This window comes from Megalobrama amblycephala, linkage group LG11 (genome assembly GCF_018812025.1).
Source record: "Megalobrama amblycephala isolate DHTTF-2021 linkage group LG11, ASM1881202v1, whole genome shotgun sequence".
Classification (NCBI taxonomy): domain Eukaryota; kingdom Metazoa; phylum Chordata; class Actinopteri; order Cypriniformes; family Xenocyprididae; genus Megalobrama; species Megalobrama amblycephala.
The window spans coordinates 6,145,508-6,162,820 of NC_063054.1; the positions used below are offsets into that span (position 1 = coordinate 6,145,508).

The window sequence follows — 17,313 nt, forward strand, 5'->3', positions numbered from 1 at the left end:
TATACAAATGAAATTTGGCAACATTCAACATTCTGTAAAATACATTAGACCCATCAAGCCCAAAAGTAATTTTTGGTTATGAGTTTTACTGGTGGGATAAATGTTTAAAGATATTATAGATAGTACAACAATGACTCTAATGGTTTGTTTTAGCCTTCAATATGACTTGTGGCAGGTCCTTGTAGGCTATTTTCTGTGCAAACATGCATATTAAATATTATATTAGGTCTGTAAAAACATATTCATTATAACAGCATCTTTCCCCATCCATTTAACTTGCCACAATAATGTTATTTCTACTCAATATCTGTTTATCTTTTATTTTATGCTATTTTATTTTTCTATTTATTTATTTATTTGAGATTTTTTGAGTTTTCAGTTTTAAAATGGTCAGTGAATTGAATGGGCAGTGAAATTATTGGCACCACTTACACATTTAAGGCATCAGCTAAGCTTTCTTTCTTTCTTTCTTTCTTTCTTTCTTTCTTTCTTTCTTTCTTTCTTTCGGCATCCCAAGTGAAATTAAACAAAACAATTAAATACACTTAACAATATTTTTTAATTACAAATACATTTTTTTTAATACATAAACATATCTTAAGTGCAAAGTTCAGAAAAAACATACGCTGTCATAATAATATAAGTATAATAAATAAGTGTGCTAAAATGCTACACAACTAATCACGTTAGTACTAATGACAAAAACATTTCATTCTAAACTAAATTTTGTTGTTACCTGTCATTTAGTCACAGTCAAAAAATCAATATGTTAACTACATTCTTAAAAATATATTTAAAAAAAAACAAATACAGCAAAAAGGCTAAACACATACTTCTGTTAGTAATACTAGCTCATTTTGAGTGTAATACTAATAGTAATACTAGCTCATTAGTATGTAAGTGGCACTCCATAGATTAACAAGATCAGTGCAGACTCAAGAAAAAGAGGAAGATTTAAAGGAAGCAGACAAAAGGCTTGAATCTAAGGTTGCTAATACTGCTGATGTGGTTGTGGTTCTTAGGACTGGCTTTCAGTGTTTGGGTCCTCGTATATGTAACTGCCAACACCTCCGGTATTAACTCCTGAACAAAAACAGAGAGATAACATCATGCTTATCATGATGAGCATAGCATATATATCATGATGAGCATAGCATATATATATATATATATATATATATATATATATATAATATATATATATATATATATATATATATATATATATATATATATTATATTGAAAAACTTACCTTTTGGCCCAAAGAGAACAGCATAACAGGGTTTATGGCAATAGGGCTGGCCATCATGCTGTAGTTTAAAACAGAACAGAGGTATACTATTAAATAATACTTGTTTTCACATGTCATTTTGAATCTGGGTGCAATGCACAAAAACATTTTAAAAGCTGCACCATTATGATATTACAAAGTACTGAAACAGGACATATACATTTCCATGCAACCCATAGATATTTTATTCTGACCAAATTATATTTCAAATATAGACTGAATTTAAACAGCATGGTGAGGCACATATATTTTATATATATATATATATATATATATATATATATATATATATATATATAGCAGTCAACATTTAAAAAACCTTTCATCAAAGTTGTCCTAAAACCTTCTTAGGACAACTTTGAGATTATGTAATCCCTCATCCAGGTCCTACTCGCCCCACTCTGCGCGGGCCTCGAACCTGGGTCTCCGGTGTGGGAGGCGGATGCTGAGCAGTAAATCGCTGAGCCATTTCAAGTTTTGCTGATGATACTTGTTATTCTTTTGTTTTAAGACTGCAGTAATTATGAGTGAAACATCACATCGTCATTGTGTATCAGACATTGCCACCCTGAGAAATAAACGTGAATTGCACTTATTGAGTCATCAGAGATTCAATTATTGTTGTGCAGAAAAAAATATACTTACACTATTACATACCTCGGGTTGCTATTCTTTTATAAAACACTTTTTCCCCCTTGTTATTTAGATGGTTTATAATGAATCGATTGTACAAAAATTAATGAGGGGGGGAGGGGATGAATGACATCCCGGGTCGATAAAGACCCAAGGTATGCTTTTAAGGGTTAAAAGCACAGCAAGAAGGCTGCAGTGTGTTTCTGTCCTCACCTCTGCATGGCTGCCTGGAGCCAGAGTCTTACTGCACCTCTCACAGCGCAGACAGGGTCTGTGCCAGTCTTTACCAAGGGAACTGACCTTTTCAGCTGAAACACAAAGAACGAAACACAGGCCCTTCTGTAAGCATCAGCCATCCTCAAAAAATGCTAATGTATGTCCTGGCACTGCTAAACATACACATCCCCACACAAATCCATATTTGGTGAACTTTAATGTCTGAATGTCAGAGCTTACCAAAGTACACCGTTTTGTTGCACCTTGGGCAGATGTTCGGCTCACCAGAGAACGAACTGAAACTTGCAGCTGGAGGAAATGAGGTAAACACAATATTCTTACAAATAACATTAATTTAAATAATATTACTATAGAATAAACCAAACTTTAAAGTTTTATTCCCATCTGAAGGTTTTTACAGAGAGGTCTGTTCATGTCATTTGCCCGATTTTATAAATTTTATTCTTAAAAACATTTTTTTTCTGGCTGTTGACAAGTAAGATAAAAACAGATAATCAAAATCTTGTCTGTAAAAACCTTTGACTCTAATATGTCAACAAAATAAAACAAAAATTTTAAACCTGGCTTTATGTTCAGATGTTCTGGAAATCTATGCAAATTAGTGTTTATTTAAAGGTGCAGTAAGCAATTTCTGAGAAATGCTATTTAAAGCGGATCAGACACAACACACTTGTAGCCAATCAGAAGTAGGGGGCGTGTCCACTCATAAAGGGGGAGGAGAAGAGAGTGAGCAAGAGGGAGATTTTCAGAAAGACTGTACATTCTAAAAAAATGCTGGGATTGTTTCAACCCAAATTTGGACAAACCCAACTGTTGGATTAAAAATTTAAAGCAAAAATTTAACCCAACGGTTGGGTTTGTCCATTTTTGACCCAAACTTGGGTTGAAACAACCCAGCACTTTTTAAAGTGTAGAAAGAGATATGACTACACTTCTGGAGGCCCTAAGAAATACTTTGTGAAGGGTCCCCTATCGAAATGACGATGAAGTGTTCAAGGTGTTGCCCTGGCCTCCAAATTCTCCAGATCTCAATCTAATTGAGCATCTGTGGGATGTGCTGGACCAATAAGTTCAATCCACGGCGGCTCCACAGGACACTTTCAGGGGTCTTGTAGAGTCCATGCCTCAGCGGGTCGGCGCTGTTTTGGCAGCACGTGGAGGACCGACATCTAATTAAGCAGGTGGTCATAATGTTTTGGCTCATTGGTGTATCAACAGTGTTTGTCAGAAATCACTTACTACACCTTTAATTAGGCAAAGATCCATTTGCATAGCCTATTTAAACATGACGTTTCAGAAAACCTTGTTTTACATACAAAAATGTTTGCAATTCAGTGTCTTCAATCAACTGGGAAGTATTGTATTTTGCATGTCTATGTTACATTATTTACTCACTTGTGTTGTCTTGCCTTAAAGTAAGACTATAATAAAAAAAAAAAAGCTTTGAATTTAAGTCTCTCCATTATGATCTACAGTAGTACAACTGATATTTCATACAAACTCACCCTTCACTGGACCCCTGGTAGCCTTTTTCTCTTCAGTCTTGGGTTTGGTTTCCATGGCAACAGGGGCAGTATCATCGTTGGCAGGTGTGTCATAGACATATGATCCCGCCCCACCAATATTCACACCTACAGAAAGAAGACAAGCAGCGCAGTTGCTTCTTTTCTGATTCTGTTATATGGGTGGTATTGTGTTTATGTCTATGACGAGGTACTGGGCTACTCCACAGCGGTAACGACCCGACCGGTCTAAAATAGTCAGAATATATATATATTTAGTGATTCAGGATAAGACAAAAACATGGCTTGGAAAATGGATTCATGATGTACTCGCTCATTATATAAAATCTGTACATTTTGAACACCGAAAAGTTATGGACTGCAGCTTTAAACATTTCAGTATGTAAAAATTCAACATGGGCATGTAGCGTTAATCCATATCTCAAGATCAGAGATTTAAGTGATGAAGCTGCTCCTGTGCAGGCTGCCTCATTAAGAATCTGTAGCATCAAAGCAGAGAGTGTCCTACTTGCTGCAAGCCCCACAAATTATGAACTAGATGGATCCAAGACACTAATTAGATACACTGTACCTTTTGGTCCATAGAGGGCAGCATAGCATGGCTTGTGGCAGTATGGCTTCCCATCATGCTGTTAACAGTGGATAAAGCACATCACTGAGATTAATTAGGCATCTAGTTCCTGCCATCCTTGTCTGTTGTCATCAAAAATTTACACTCATGCTGTCCAAATATTAGAGTATGAAATACTCTCAACATCGAAAGAGCAAACAACTGCACCGGCCCTTGTGAAAAAGATGTACACTTTAGCACATTTTTAAAAAGAGTTCTTATTATGGAAATAATATAGGCTACTTTAAAAGAACATTGTTAAGTGTGAACTGAATGTAATGTTTTTGGACACTTAAAGGGTTACTTCACCCAAAAATGAAAATAATGTCATTATTACTCACCCTCATGCTGTTTTAACACCCTAAGACCTTTGTTCATCTTCGGAATACAAATTAAGATATTTTTGTTGAAATATCTATTTAGTTTTGTTGACTCAGTGAGGCCTGCACAGCCAGCAATGACATTTCCTCTCTCAAGATCCATTAATGTACTAAAAACATTTTTAAATCAGTTCATGTGAGTACAGTGGTTCAATATTAATATTATAAAGCGACGAGAATATTTTTTGTGAGCCAAAAAAACAAAACAACGACTTAAATAGTGATGGCCGATTTCAAAACAATGCTTCATGAAGCTTCGGAGCGTTATGATTCTTCTGCGTCGAATCATGATTCGGATTGCGTGTCAATCCACCAAACTGCTGAAATCATGTGACTTTGGCGCTCCGAATCGCTGATTCAACACAAAAGATTCATAACGCTCCGAAGCTTAATGAAGCAGTGTTTTGAAGTCGTTATTATAACCAAAAATATTCTCGTCGCTTTATAATATTAATATTGATCCACTGTACTCACATGAACTGATTTAAATATGTTTACATACATTACATTAATGGATCTTGAGAGAGGAAATATCATTGCTGGCTATGCAGGCCTCACTGAGCCATCAGATTTCAACAAAAATATCTTAATATTGTAGGTTAAGATTAGACCGAAAACCTTACAGGTGTGGAACGGCATGAGGGTGAGAAATTAAATGACAGAATTTTCATTTTTGGGTGAACTAACCCTTTAACTGCATCTCATTTACAATTAAATGAGTATTATAGTTTGAAATGAATTTATATTAAATGCAATTAATTTAACTTAATAGTGCTTTTTGACCCACATAAGTAGGACTTAAGTACATCTTTATGTGTAATTTCATAATTACTTCTATTGTCTTTGAAATACAGTTAAAAGTTTACTGTCAAATGTACTGACAAGCATTTATGGTAAATTACAACATACTTTAATGTGATTTATATTGAAACTTGTATGTCATGTATTTTAATATATTTGTTAATATACTTTAAACTAAAACTTTTAAAGGTGCCCTAGAATTAAATATTGAATTTATATTGGCATAGTTAAATAACAAGAGTTCAGTACATGGAAAAGACATACATTGAGTTTCAAACCCCATTGCTTCCTCCTTCTTATATAAATCTCATTTGTTTAAAAGACTTCCGGAAAACACGCGGATCTCAACATAACACCGACTGTTACGCAACAGTCGGGATCATTAATATGTATGACCCCAATATTTGCATATATGCCAGCCCATGTTCAAGGCATTAGACAAGGAAAGGCAGTATTAACGTCTGGATCTGTGCACAGACAAGGTAAGCAAGCAAGAACAACAGCGAAAAATGGCAGATGGAGCAATAATAACTGACATGATCCATGATAACATGATATTTTTAGTGATATTTGTAAATTGTCTTTCTAAATGTTCATTAGCATGTTGCTAATGTACTGTTAAATGTGGTTAAAGTTACCATCGTTTCTTACTGTATTCATGGAGACAAGAGCCGTCGCTATTTTCATTTTTAAACGTGCAGTCTGTATAATGCATAAACACAACTTCATTCTTTATAAATCTCTCCAACAGTGTAGCATTAGCCGTTAGCCACAGAGCATAGCCTCAAACTCATACAGAATCAAACGTAAACATCAAAATAAATACTTTACTCACATAATTCGAAGCATGCATACAGCATGCATGACGAACATCTTGTAAAGATCCATTTGAGGGTTATATTAGCTGTGTGAACTTTGTAAATGCGCTGTAATATAGTCGAGAGTTCGTGTGGCAGGGAACAGGCGATTTAAAGGGGCGGCGCTGCCAAAATCAGGGTATAGTTAATGATGCCCCAAAATAGGCAGTTAAAAAAAATTAATTAAAAAAAATCTATGGGGTATTTTGAGCTGAAACTTCACAGACACATTCAGGAGACACCTTAGACTTATATTACATCTTGTGAAAAAGCATTCTTGGGCACCTTTAATTTGACAATTTTTACAAAGTGAATTTATATAGTGTACTTAAAAGTGTGTTAAGAAATAGTGTCTTTTTAAAGTACACTTAATTGGCCTTGTATTACTGTATATCATCTACAAGTGCACATTTTTCACACTGGGAATGATTTTTTTTTTTTTTTTGCAGCACTTAAGGCTCTTTGCTCTACTGTCAGCATTATCTAGAACAAGAGTCTTCAGGGAAATTGTAGGCTACAAATACAGTTTTTGTCCAATCCAATCAAATGTTCTCTAGAATGAGAATATCCCATAATTTGAATCATGAGGTGTGTTTGACATCAACAAAATCCCTTTATGGCAAGCCACATCACTCGCTAACATAGGGTTGCACGCGCATATAACTTCCCATTTGTCAGTGAACCTTTCTGCAGGTTACATTAACCCACCAGCAGTTTTGGGCAAAGTTACTTTTAAAAGTAATGTGTTATTCCCTAAAAAAGTAACTAATTGCATCACTTAGTTACTTTTTATGGACAGAAGAATAGGATGCTGGAAAAAGTTCAACACTTCAGCAATAAAAAAAAATTAACTATAAAAAAGAAGCACAAATGTGATGTTTAAATAAAGTCATTTTTGCTTATTAGTGGTTGAATTGAATCTTCGAAGGTCAGAAACAAAGACATTGGTTAATAAAGGGAGATTAAATACATAAAGTATTTTTGTTCTGTTTAACGTTTAATTATTGCAGGTTTGTGTAATATTCTGAGTTTGCATTTCACTGTCTTATTCATTTTAAGGAATACTGAATATGCTTTTGTGCAAGTGAGATGAGTAAATGCATGCTCACATTTATAGTCTAGAACTAAACAAGAAGTAGAGCAGATCCGTCTATCAGGGGATATACTAGGGATCCGCTGATAGACGCCTTCTTTCAAACGCTCCCGTGTGTATCTGTGTAAGTGCTCGGGTGAAGAGCATCAAAGATGTCTATTTACAACATGTTTTTGAAGCGTTGAGTATCCTGAGTATTTAAAAGACCTGTTAATTCCCTACCAGTCTCAACGTCATCTGCGCTCCTCTCAGAGTATGCTCTTAAACGTCCCACGGTCTCGATTGAGGCGTATAGTGGAGACCGCGCTTTTTCTGTTGCAGCTCCTGCACTCTGGAATGTGCTTCCATTATCTATAAAATCCTCGTCAAGCATGGACATTTTTAAAAAGAACTTGAAGACCTACTTATTTTATCAAGCTTTCTGAGTTTGATTAGGTCAACTGTGAGTGACTGATGGCATGATTTTCTTCGTGTTATGTTTGGTTGTTATTTTATGTTTGTATTAATTTTATAATTATCTGCTATTTATGGACAGCACTTTGGTCCATTTTTATGTGTTTGAAAGTGCTTTACAAATAAATATTGAGTTGAGTTGATCATTGTAGCCAATCACAGACATATCTGTTGAGCTTGTGAACACAATGGCCAATCAGAGGTGTTTAAAATCCACTCAACAGTGCTCAAAATGCTATAGGGAAATGCTGGTATCATCACGTTTTTTACATTTCAGTACTGACTTGGTACTGAAGTCGGTACTTTTAACAACACTAGACTAAATTGTAAGTTAATCAATATTAACTAATTGTTTATTGAACTGTTGAATTAAAAATGCTAATGGATGGACCTGCTATGGCACTCTTGCTCATGAAATATTGCTTAATTTTATGAATTTAAATCAATATTGTGACCACATCAGATACAATATTTTCCAGATAAACATGCATTTGAACGTCACACAGCTAATTCATGTTTAGTAGAAAATACACAGGAAGGAAAAAGGGGAGTTTTATGTTTTGTTTTTTTTTTTTTTTTTTTTTTTCGTTTTTTTTAAATGGTGTTTTATCTTCAGCACTTCTGTTTTTTAGCTGTCTTCCTCTCACCTCTGCATGTCCTCCTGGATTCAGGGTCTTGTTACAGCGTTCACATTTCAGACAGAATTTGTGCCAGTCTTTCCCCAGAGATGTCACTTTCTCCGCTACAAGATACAAACAGATTTATTCCTTTTACAGATCATCATTCATTTGAAGATGTACATTAAGATAATGGTTTAAGGGGCTCTTTGAATAAAAGTGTTAAACTCTCCCCTGAAGCAACTATTTTCATTTTAACAATTGAGCTGAAATGACTCTGTAGAGACTCTTACTGTAATGGTGCCTGGCAAGATCAGAGCTTCTATGAAATGGTGGTTTGAGACTGTGTCTTGTTAGAAAAACAAAAAACTGTCTACCTATGAACCACATACATGTGTTTATCTATTTAGATAGTTATCTTGCACATCTTAAAGTCACCGTGAAATCAAAATTGACAATTCTTATATTTTAAATGTAATATTGCAGTGTTTATTATAAATAATTTATCCATGCACATCATTTTTTTTTAATCAATTCATGTGCACTTGTAATCTTTAATGAAAGTACCTTCCCCTCCCTTTTGCAATGACATCTCTTCTCTTCTCTGATGATGTCTTTATTGGCGTAAGGGCGGGACAATCTGTCACTCACATGAGATAGACCAAAAGCAAACCACAACCATCCAATCAATTCCAGCTTGCAGCTACCGCAGCTTCCGTTTCATGCCGACTTTAATGCATAAGAGTCCACTAAGATGTAATATGAATATCCCTAATGTCCATCTGTTTACTGTCTCATAGATTATTTCAGGGATATGTGGATGACAATGAAACACTATTATGGAGTGAAAGGTTCTTATCAAACCCGACCCCTTCATATCGAGGCCGGAATATTCCAGGCACATGCCTGAGGGAGCACAGAACACCCTCATGAGCCGTTCTTCACAGAGCAGACATCACATCACGTCAGTGTGAGTCAAGACTAAAGAACAGCACAATAACATTTTAGGTCAAACTTTGTGAAATCCATTCAGGGATGTTTGGTATGTTTATTTTTATGTGTTCTATTGCAGGATGTTGCCTCAGGTTAGCAAATCCATTTTCTTCACTTTGCAAGCACATGATGCATATAAGGCAATAAAACAGCTAATAAAGAAGGGATGACTTTGAATAAACCAATAAAAAGGGTTTCTTTTATTACACTACATTCTAGTGATTATTTATCTTTAAAAAAATTTCTCTGGCATGGCACACCCTGTGAAAGGCACATCCCTCATGACGCTCATTAATCGCGATTAATCGTTAGCAAAATAAAAGGTCTGTTTACGTAATATACACTGTAAAAAAAATCCCAGTGAAATTTACGGTAAAAAACGGCAGCTGTGTGTTGCCAGAACTTTACCGTAAAAAATACAGTAGCAACATAAAAAAAAAAAATCTGTTAAATTTACGGTAAAATAACGTATTTCATTAACTGATATAATGTTAATTTACCAACCTAATGAAGTACTAATATCTGTTTTTTACCTTTATAATACACTGACAGTCACCAAACACAGTGGTGATAAGAGTCACATGATGAATCAAAGTTCATCACAAGCAGATTTTCCACAAGCTGAGAAGGACAGCACTAACATATAGAAGGTGCACACAGTGTCATTCACACACACACTAAACACCATCATGGTAACATGCATGAAATTTTAAAAATGCAATAAACATTAATTTAACAACATTAGATGTAACATAAAACCCTAATGTACATAACTGATTAGAAAAAAATGAGAAAAACTAAGAAGAAACAGAGTTATTTCAATGAAAATATATCAAATGTGAAGTGTCACGCAGGGAATTGTGGGAATGTCAATTTACGGTTTTTCACTGTAAATTTTACAATGAATTGTTATTTTTCACTTCCAAAAATTGTGAATTTAACGGTATTTTACCGTAAAATTACATTAAATGTACCATTAGATCTATTACAGTTATTCACCGTATATAGTATGGAAACTTTCTGTAAACCAATTGACAGTTTTTCACCGCAGCATTTTTACAGTCTTTTACTGTTAAAATCACGGTCATTTTTTACAGTGTATGTGCGTGGTCTGTGTAAAATAATTATGTATATATAAATACACACACATGTATAAATTTAAGAAATATATGCATGTTTAAATAAATATATATATTTATACTTATTTTATAGTACATGTAAGTATAAATATTTTATATATAAACCTAGCATTTTTCTTAAATATATACGTGTCTGTATTTATATATACATAACTATTATAAACAGAACACACACATATATTACGTAAACACAGACTTTTATTTTGCAAACGATTAATCACGATGCACATCCCTAGCTCATATATATATATATATATATATATATATATATATATATATATATATAAATGAACTTTCTATTCAATACTGAAATAAAAGTATCACAAGTATCACATTATACAAAAATATTAAGCAGCACAACTGTTTTCAACATTGATAATAATCAAATTGTTTCGTGAGCATCATATCAGCATATTAGAATGATTTCTGAAGGATCATGTGACACTGAAGACTGGAGTAATGATGCTGAAAATTCAGCTATGCCATTACAGGAATAAATGACAAGTTAAAATATAATAAAATGGAAAACTTTTATTTTAAATTTTAATAATATTACTGTTTTACTGTATTTTTGGTCAGTATATAAATGCAGCAGTGCGTACAGCATATAATTAAATTAAATTATTAAATTAAATTTGAAGTAATGCAGTTGATATGGATGCAGTAAACACAGAAATATGTATTTAACTTTTTAGTGCATTTAAGTTCAATTTAATGAAAATTGTATTATTAAAAACATATTAGCCAGTTCTATTTTCTGGCATGTAGCAGTTTGGCTTCTTCCATTGTCATGTAGTGCTGTTTCCAGGCAACTAGCTAAAATGGAGATATATTTATTTATTATATTATATTATATTATATTATATTATATTATAACTGTTATTTTAATAACATGTTTTTCAGTATTTATTTTTGCTTTTGATCTCCATTTCATCCTAAATTCATGCAATAGTCTATCACTTTCTGTCTTTAATCTTATCTGTTTCTTTCTCCATCTTTCTCCTCACAAACAGACATACCACACACAGCAAGATATTAACAAGTTTAAAAACTGAATGTTTTGTGGTGCAGAGAGTTGAACACAGTAATTAGTCCTTGTCTCTAGACTTGCTGTTTCAAGATGCCCTCTTAACCTGAGTATCAAATGAGCTGTTTCCATAGTGAGGATATGCATGGAAAATTTCAGTCTGACAGAAAGTTGCAGAGGTTGCAAACACTTTAGAAACAAAAGAGAAAAAGAGTTTTAGATATACCAATAATCTAAGTAATCTAATAACTTAAAGTTGTCATAAAACAGAAGTTGCAATTGTCTTTTCTTTTCTATTGTGATGTATATCCGAGTGAAACAGCTTCTCGGACAAGAAAAAATAGGGCAGGACTTGATTTTGTCCGTTGGGACAAGATTTGATCATTGAAAGGTTGTGGTTTGCTATTGGTTGATCTCATGTGAGTGACAGGTTGCCCCACCCCCACCATCATAGAAAAGAAAAAATATCACTGCAAGAGGGGGGTGTGGCCAGCAAGGGCGGGGACGACAGCCGTGGGAACCTGTGAACCTTGAGTCTCACGGAGGAGCTAGGAAGGATAAAAGGAGGAGTGATGACAGTGAAGGACGAGTGAGGACCAGGCCTGGGACTTTATGTTGTTGTTTTATTATGTTTTATGCGGAAGTCGTCCATGAAGGGCTGCCGCTTTACTTTCATTTTGTTGTTTGTTTATTTTGGAATTAAAGTTACTTTGAACGTCCACTAGTTCCTGCCTCCTTCTTCCTTGAACCTTTAACTTTGCTACATTGGTGCCGAAACCCAGAAGGAAGGAGGAACGTGCTGTCAAAGAGCCCTCACTGCTGTGGGAAATCTGAGGTGCCATCGAGCTGAGCAGACTCTACTGCCATGGACGCTCAAGGCGGTAGGTTGGAGTTACTTGACAGGGGGGCAGTCAGATGAAGTCGCTGCTATCCGCCTGGGTAGTGAAGAGGCGGCTGCTGTCCGAGAGGGAGCGGAGGAGTCGCCACTGTTTGCTGAGGCTGAAGCCTGCTGCCGTCCGATATGATGGTGGAGGAGCAGGGAACAGAGGACTCACTATCAGCTGGCCGAAACCGGAGGATCCGTCCACCAGGCAGCGGAGGAGTCAGAGGACCATCCACCGAGGGCTATCCAGGGCCACTGCCAGGCATTGAGGAAGACTTCACCAAACTGGTGGAAGACCGGATGGCAGTGCATTTTGGGAACTGGACCAAGATTTTTTTTCCCTCTTTCTTATCTCTCATCTTCCCATCACTTGTCTCTCATCTACCATCGAGCTGAACAGACCCTGCTACCATGAACGCTCGATGTGGTGGGCTGGAGTTACTTCCCGGGGGACTGACAAACTCGCTACCGTCCTCCTGGGTTGTGGAGGGGCAGCTGCCATCCGAGAGGGAGCGGAGGAGTCACCACCGTTTGCTGAGGCTGAAACTTGCTGCCGTCCGCCATGATGGGGGAAGAGCAGGGTACGTGGGACTCACTACTGGCTGCCCAAAACGGAGATGCAGTCCGCAAGGCAGCGGAGGAGTCAGAGGGCCGTCCAACGAGGGCTATCCAGGGTCACCGCCAGGCATCAAGGAGGACTTCACCCAGCTGGAGGAGGACCGGAGGCAGTGCATTTTGGGAACCGGACAAAGTTTTTTTTTTCCTCTTTCCCATCTCTCATCTTCCCATCACTTGTCTCTCTTTTGCCATCGAGCTGAGCAGACTCTGCCACCATGAACGCTTGAGGTGGTGGGCTGGTGTTACTTGCCAGGGGGATGGACAAACTCACAGCCGTCCACCTGGGTTATGGCGGCTGCTGTCCGAGAGGGTGTGGAGTCACTGCCACCGTTTGCTGAGGCTGAAGCCTGTTGCTGTCCGTCATGATGAGGGAGGAGCAGGGAATGTGGGACTCGCTACTGGCTGCCTGAAACGAGAGGAGCCATTGCCGTCCACCGAGGGCAATCCAGGGCCACCGCCAGGCATTACGGAGGAGTTCACCCAGCTGGTGGAGGGCCGGATGGCAATGCGTTTTGGGAACCGGACCAAGGATTTTTTTTTCTCTCTCTCCTCTCCTCATCCTTCCATCTCTTTTTCTCTCGCTTTGTCTATCCTTACCCCCATGTACTGTGGCCGCCATGGCTGGAGTGGGAGGAGGGGCCGGTGGAGTAGAGCACAGTCTCGAGGGTACCTCCCCAGCCTGCGAGGGGCGATGGGGGTTTGTGGCAAGCAGGGCGGGGCCAAGAGCTGTGGGAATGAAGTGAGTCTCATGGAGGAGCTCGGAAGGATAAAAGAAGGAGTGAGGACAGTGAAGGACGAGAGTTGTTGTTGTTTATGTTGTTGTTTTATTATGTTTTATGCAGCAGAGGCCACTTTATAATCGTTTTGTTGTTTGTTTATTTGGGAATTAAAGTTACTTTGAATGTTTGCCGGATCCTGCCCACTTCTTCCCTGAACCTTTAACTTTGCTACAGAGGGGAGCTATTTTGATTAAAGATTATGAGAGCACATGAATTAAAAAAAAAATGATGTGCATGGATAAATTCTTTATAATAAATACTGCAATATTCCATAAAAACAAGAATTGTCCATTTTGATTTAATGGTGACTTTTAGGAACAAAAAAGGTTATTAACCAGTGACTGAAGAGATAAAGTCCATCATACACCAGAAATTTTGCTATAAACTTTTATGGCATAACTGCACAATTATGTGGGCAAAAAGCGTGTTTCTCCACTGAAAGCCATTTAAAAGTAGCCGTGTGCCAGGTTGTGTACTTAAAAGCTGTGTGCGGTATTCAATTGAATAGGAATGCTTTCTCCAGGTCACACAGCTGTTAAAGTCTCATGAGAGCGAGTAGCAGCCAGAGACAAAGTAGATTCTCACATGTTAATTATTATAGTGCTCAAGTGGGAGGGAGGCAGTCAGCTCAGCATATGATATTAGCACAGACAAATTTTTAATCTGCTAATCATACATGTTGATCGTCTGCCTTTTTTTCTGCAATAAGCATCATGGTGTGTGGATAATGCTGTTCATTTGCAGTGAGAGCATGTTTTAGTATGAAAATGAAGCCTTGTAGGAAGTTTCACAAAAATTAATTTTAGCCGACAGCTGTTAATGATAAATAATAAATTAATATAATGACTAATTACACTGTAGGGACAAATGCCAAATGACACCTGCAGTTTGAAAGTTACATTTAACCAGAGTAGATCTAGAGGAAGAATAAAGCAGAGCCCTCTTTAACATTCCAATAAATCAATATGTGGCACACACCGCATTCACAGGAGGCTTTTTGAGAATGAAAAGAAAGGCCCATAAATAAGACTGGACAGAAGAGTGTAGAAAGTAGTAACCGCACATAATAAATGGGTCAAATCAGATTAATACTGACTGCTCAATCTAGTTATGCATTTCAAATTGTGGTGGTGTTGTATTGGTTGATGCCAATTATTTCACTCATAGCTGATCATATTTAAAAATAAAAAGGTACATAAAATAATGAATATAAACCTTGATTTCGATATTGAAAATCCTCCTGATTAGTATATTTGCTTATTGTATAGTCACCCGCTTTAACCAAAGAATATAAACTAGTGCAATGGGATTATGAGCTTTAAGTATCATAATACAGTCATATACTTTCATTCATCCTAATTCTGCATTTCATGCGTCATGCATTATTATTTCAGTAATAATCAGAAAACTCTCTCTCTCTCTCTCTCTCTCTCTCTCTCATATTCATATTGGTTATTTTCATATTTATTTCACTGCACCACTTCAATATTCATGGTATCTCAAATCTCAGCAGATAAAATAGTTTGATTAGCTGCAGCGTCTGCAATCAGATGGACAAATCTTAATCACAAAACGTAATTAATTTAGTAAGAATATTGTGCACTCGTGATTAGCCAGTAAATTATCAAGCGCACACTGTGTGGTTTGCAGACGTTATTTATAACGCACACCACGATAAATGAGAATGAAAGTAGGCTTTCATAGACATATGCGTTGCAGACAGCGTGTGCATTGTTTTATTCATGAAATTGAGAAAAGGAAGCAAAATTGACGACTTACCAAAATAAACAGTTTTGTCACATTTGGGGCATTTTGATGCCATGTTCCGTGCAAAGCTAGGATTTCCTTTGATTTGAGCAAGTTCTCTTTAATTTAGATCTGATACAGTAAATGCGACTCCCTCGTTCTTAGCGATGCTCAAAGCGTGAGCGAGCGCATCGTCTCTTTCAACATTGCCAGCGCGGATCCTCCCTCGATGACGTCAGGGGGGTAGTGAATGTGCTTACCCTTCATTTCATTAAACTACTGATGTCTGCTCACTCCCCCTATGTCTGCAGAGCTACACAGCATAGACATAATGACAATTATATAAAATATTATATAATTTATATAATAGGCTTTGTAATATTATTATATTAGGCTATGCAAATTTGAATAGCCTAAAATAAAATCGGATCAATACATATTCATTTTTTTATTTTATTTATGTGAACAGCCTTGGCTATTTAATCAACCAATACAACACCACCACAAATTGAAATGCATAAACTGTAAGTAAATATCTCATTTTCAGGAGTATGATGCTTGCACTTTTGAAATTTAGATCTCAGGTATGACTGAGACCTACTGAATTATTTAAATTTTTTACTGAATAATTAAATGACATTTAAACCCAGTTTCTTTTTCAATGTTCTTAAATCAATGCGCTAATTCTGAATCAAGAATATCAGATAACATGGCTGCATATCCTTTATTACATGATGGTGTAGCCTATATTATGTGTCAGGAACAATTTTTAGATTTTTGTCCTAAATTGTGTCATCTTAAATATAATATTATTTTTATAAAATAACATTTTTATAATTTATATTGCACATATATTATGTTATCTTTTATTTTGGTGTAAATTAATCACTTAACACTAAACTGCCAATAATGTAAGCCGCTATAGGAGATCACAGACAGTTGTCATTCACTGCACTGCATTAATAGAAAGCCAGTTAAAGGGTTAGTTTTGTCTGGCTATCACCAGACCAAGCTCAATTTAAAATTGAACATTGGTCTGGGGAGTCTGCTATGTATTTTCTACTGCACAAGAGGCGTGATCAACGAGCATTATTCACGCAATTGGATAGTCCTTCAGCCAATCAGATCAACGATCCGGGTGACGTACTTTGCAGAGCGACGCGAAAACTCCAGACAGGTTTAGTTTGTATTGGTTTGTAGCATTGATCAGCGGTTTGCAGAAGCAGCAATGGCATTGAGCGATTTTTGCAGGTTGTGCAAAAAAACATGAAAGTGAGTGGTATTTACACCCACTCGAGTGATTTGTTTGCTAAACTAAAGAAGTCATTCAGCATCATCGAGAGGTTAAAAGGAATTGGATTGACAGTCGTGCTTGCCGTCACTTCTCTGTCGCCATCGTTTTATACCCGCCAATAGCGAGCAAGGTGGATAAGCCAGTCTGTGATTGGTTCCCGCAAAAGTGTAGCAGAAGCAGAAGAAATGAATGTATGGGTTTCCAGACTGAGTTGCCGGGCGAAATCAAATCGCCGGCAGATCAGGCTGGGTTTACCCAGTCTAGGGTTAGTTCACACAAAAATGAAAATTCTGTCATTAAAGGTGCAATATGTAAGATTTTTGCAGTAAAATATCCAA

General features: G+C 36.6%; 1 protein-coding gene across 1 annotated transcript; it reads right to left on the minus strand.

Annotated features, from left to right (window-relative positions):
- Nucleotides 1-540: 540 nt before the first annotated feature.
- crip2l (cysteine-rich protein 2-like) lies at nucleotides 541-15,926 on the minus strand. Its single transcript, XM_048208477.1, has 8 exons — nucleotides 15,715-15,926; nucleotides 8,527-8,621; nucleotides 4,257-4,314; nucleotides 3,668-3,793; nucleotides 2,382-2,450; nucleotides 2,139-2,233; nucleotides 1,254-1,311; nucleotides 541-1,083 (listed from the first exon to the last, which is right to left on the minus strand). The coding sequence occupies exons 1-8, from the start codon at nucleotides 15,755-15,757 to the stop codon at nucleotides 1,019-1,021; spliced, it is 609 nt and encodes a 202-aa protein (XP_048064434.1). The 5' UTR covers nucleotides 15,758-15,926; the 3' UTR covers nucleotides 541-1,018.
- Nucleotides 15,927-17,313: the final 1,387 nt, after the last annotated feature.

What these genes read in the sequence shown, in the direction of transcription:
- crip2l (XM_048208477.1), bottom strand. Translation starts at nt 15,757, where the DNA reads ATGGCATCAAAATGCCCCAAATGTGACAAAACTGTTTATTTTG. An exon ending in TGACAAAACTGTTTATTTTG is followed by an intron (nt 8,622 to 15,714) that starts GTAAGTCGTCAA and finishes TGTATCTTGTAG; the next exon opens with CGGAGAAAGTGACATCTCTG. An exon ending in TGCCCTCTATGGACCAAAAG is followed by an intron (nt 3,794 to 4,256) that starts GTACAGTGTATC and finishes TTCTTTCTGTAG; the next exon opens with GTGTGAATATTGGTGGGGCG.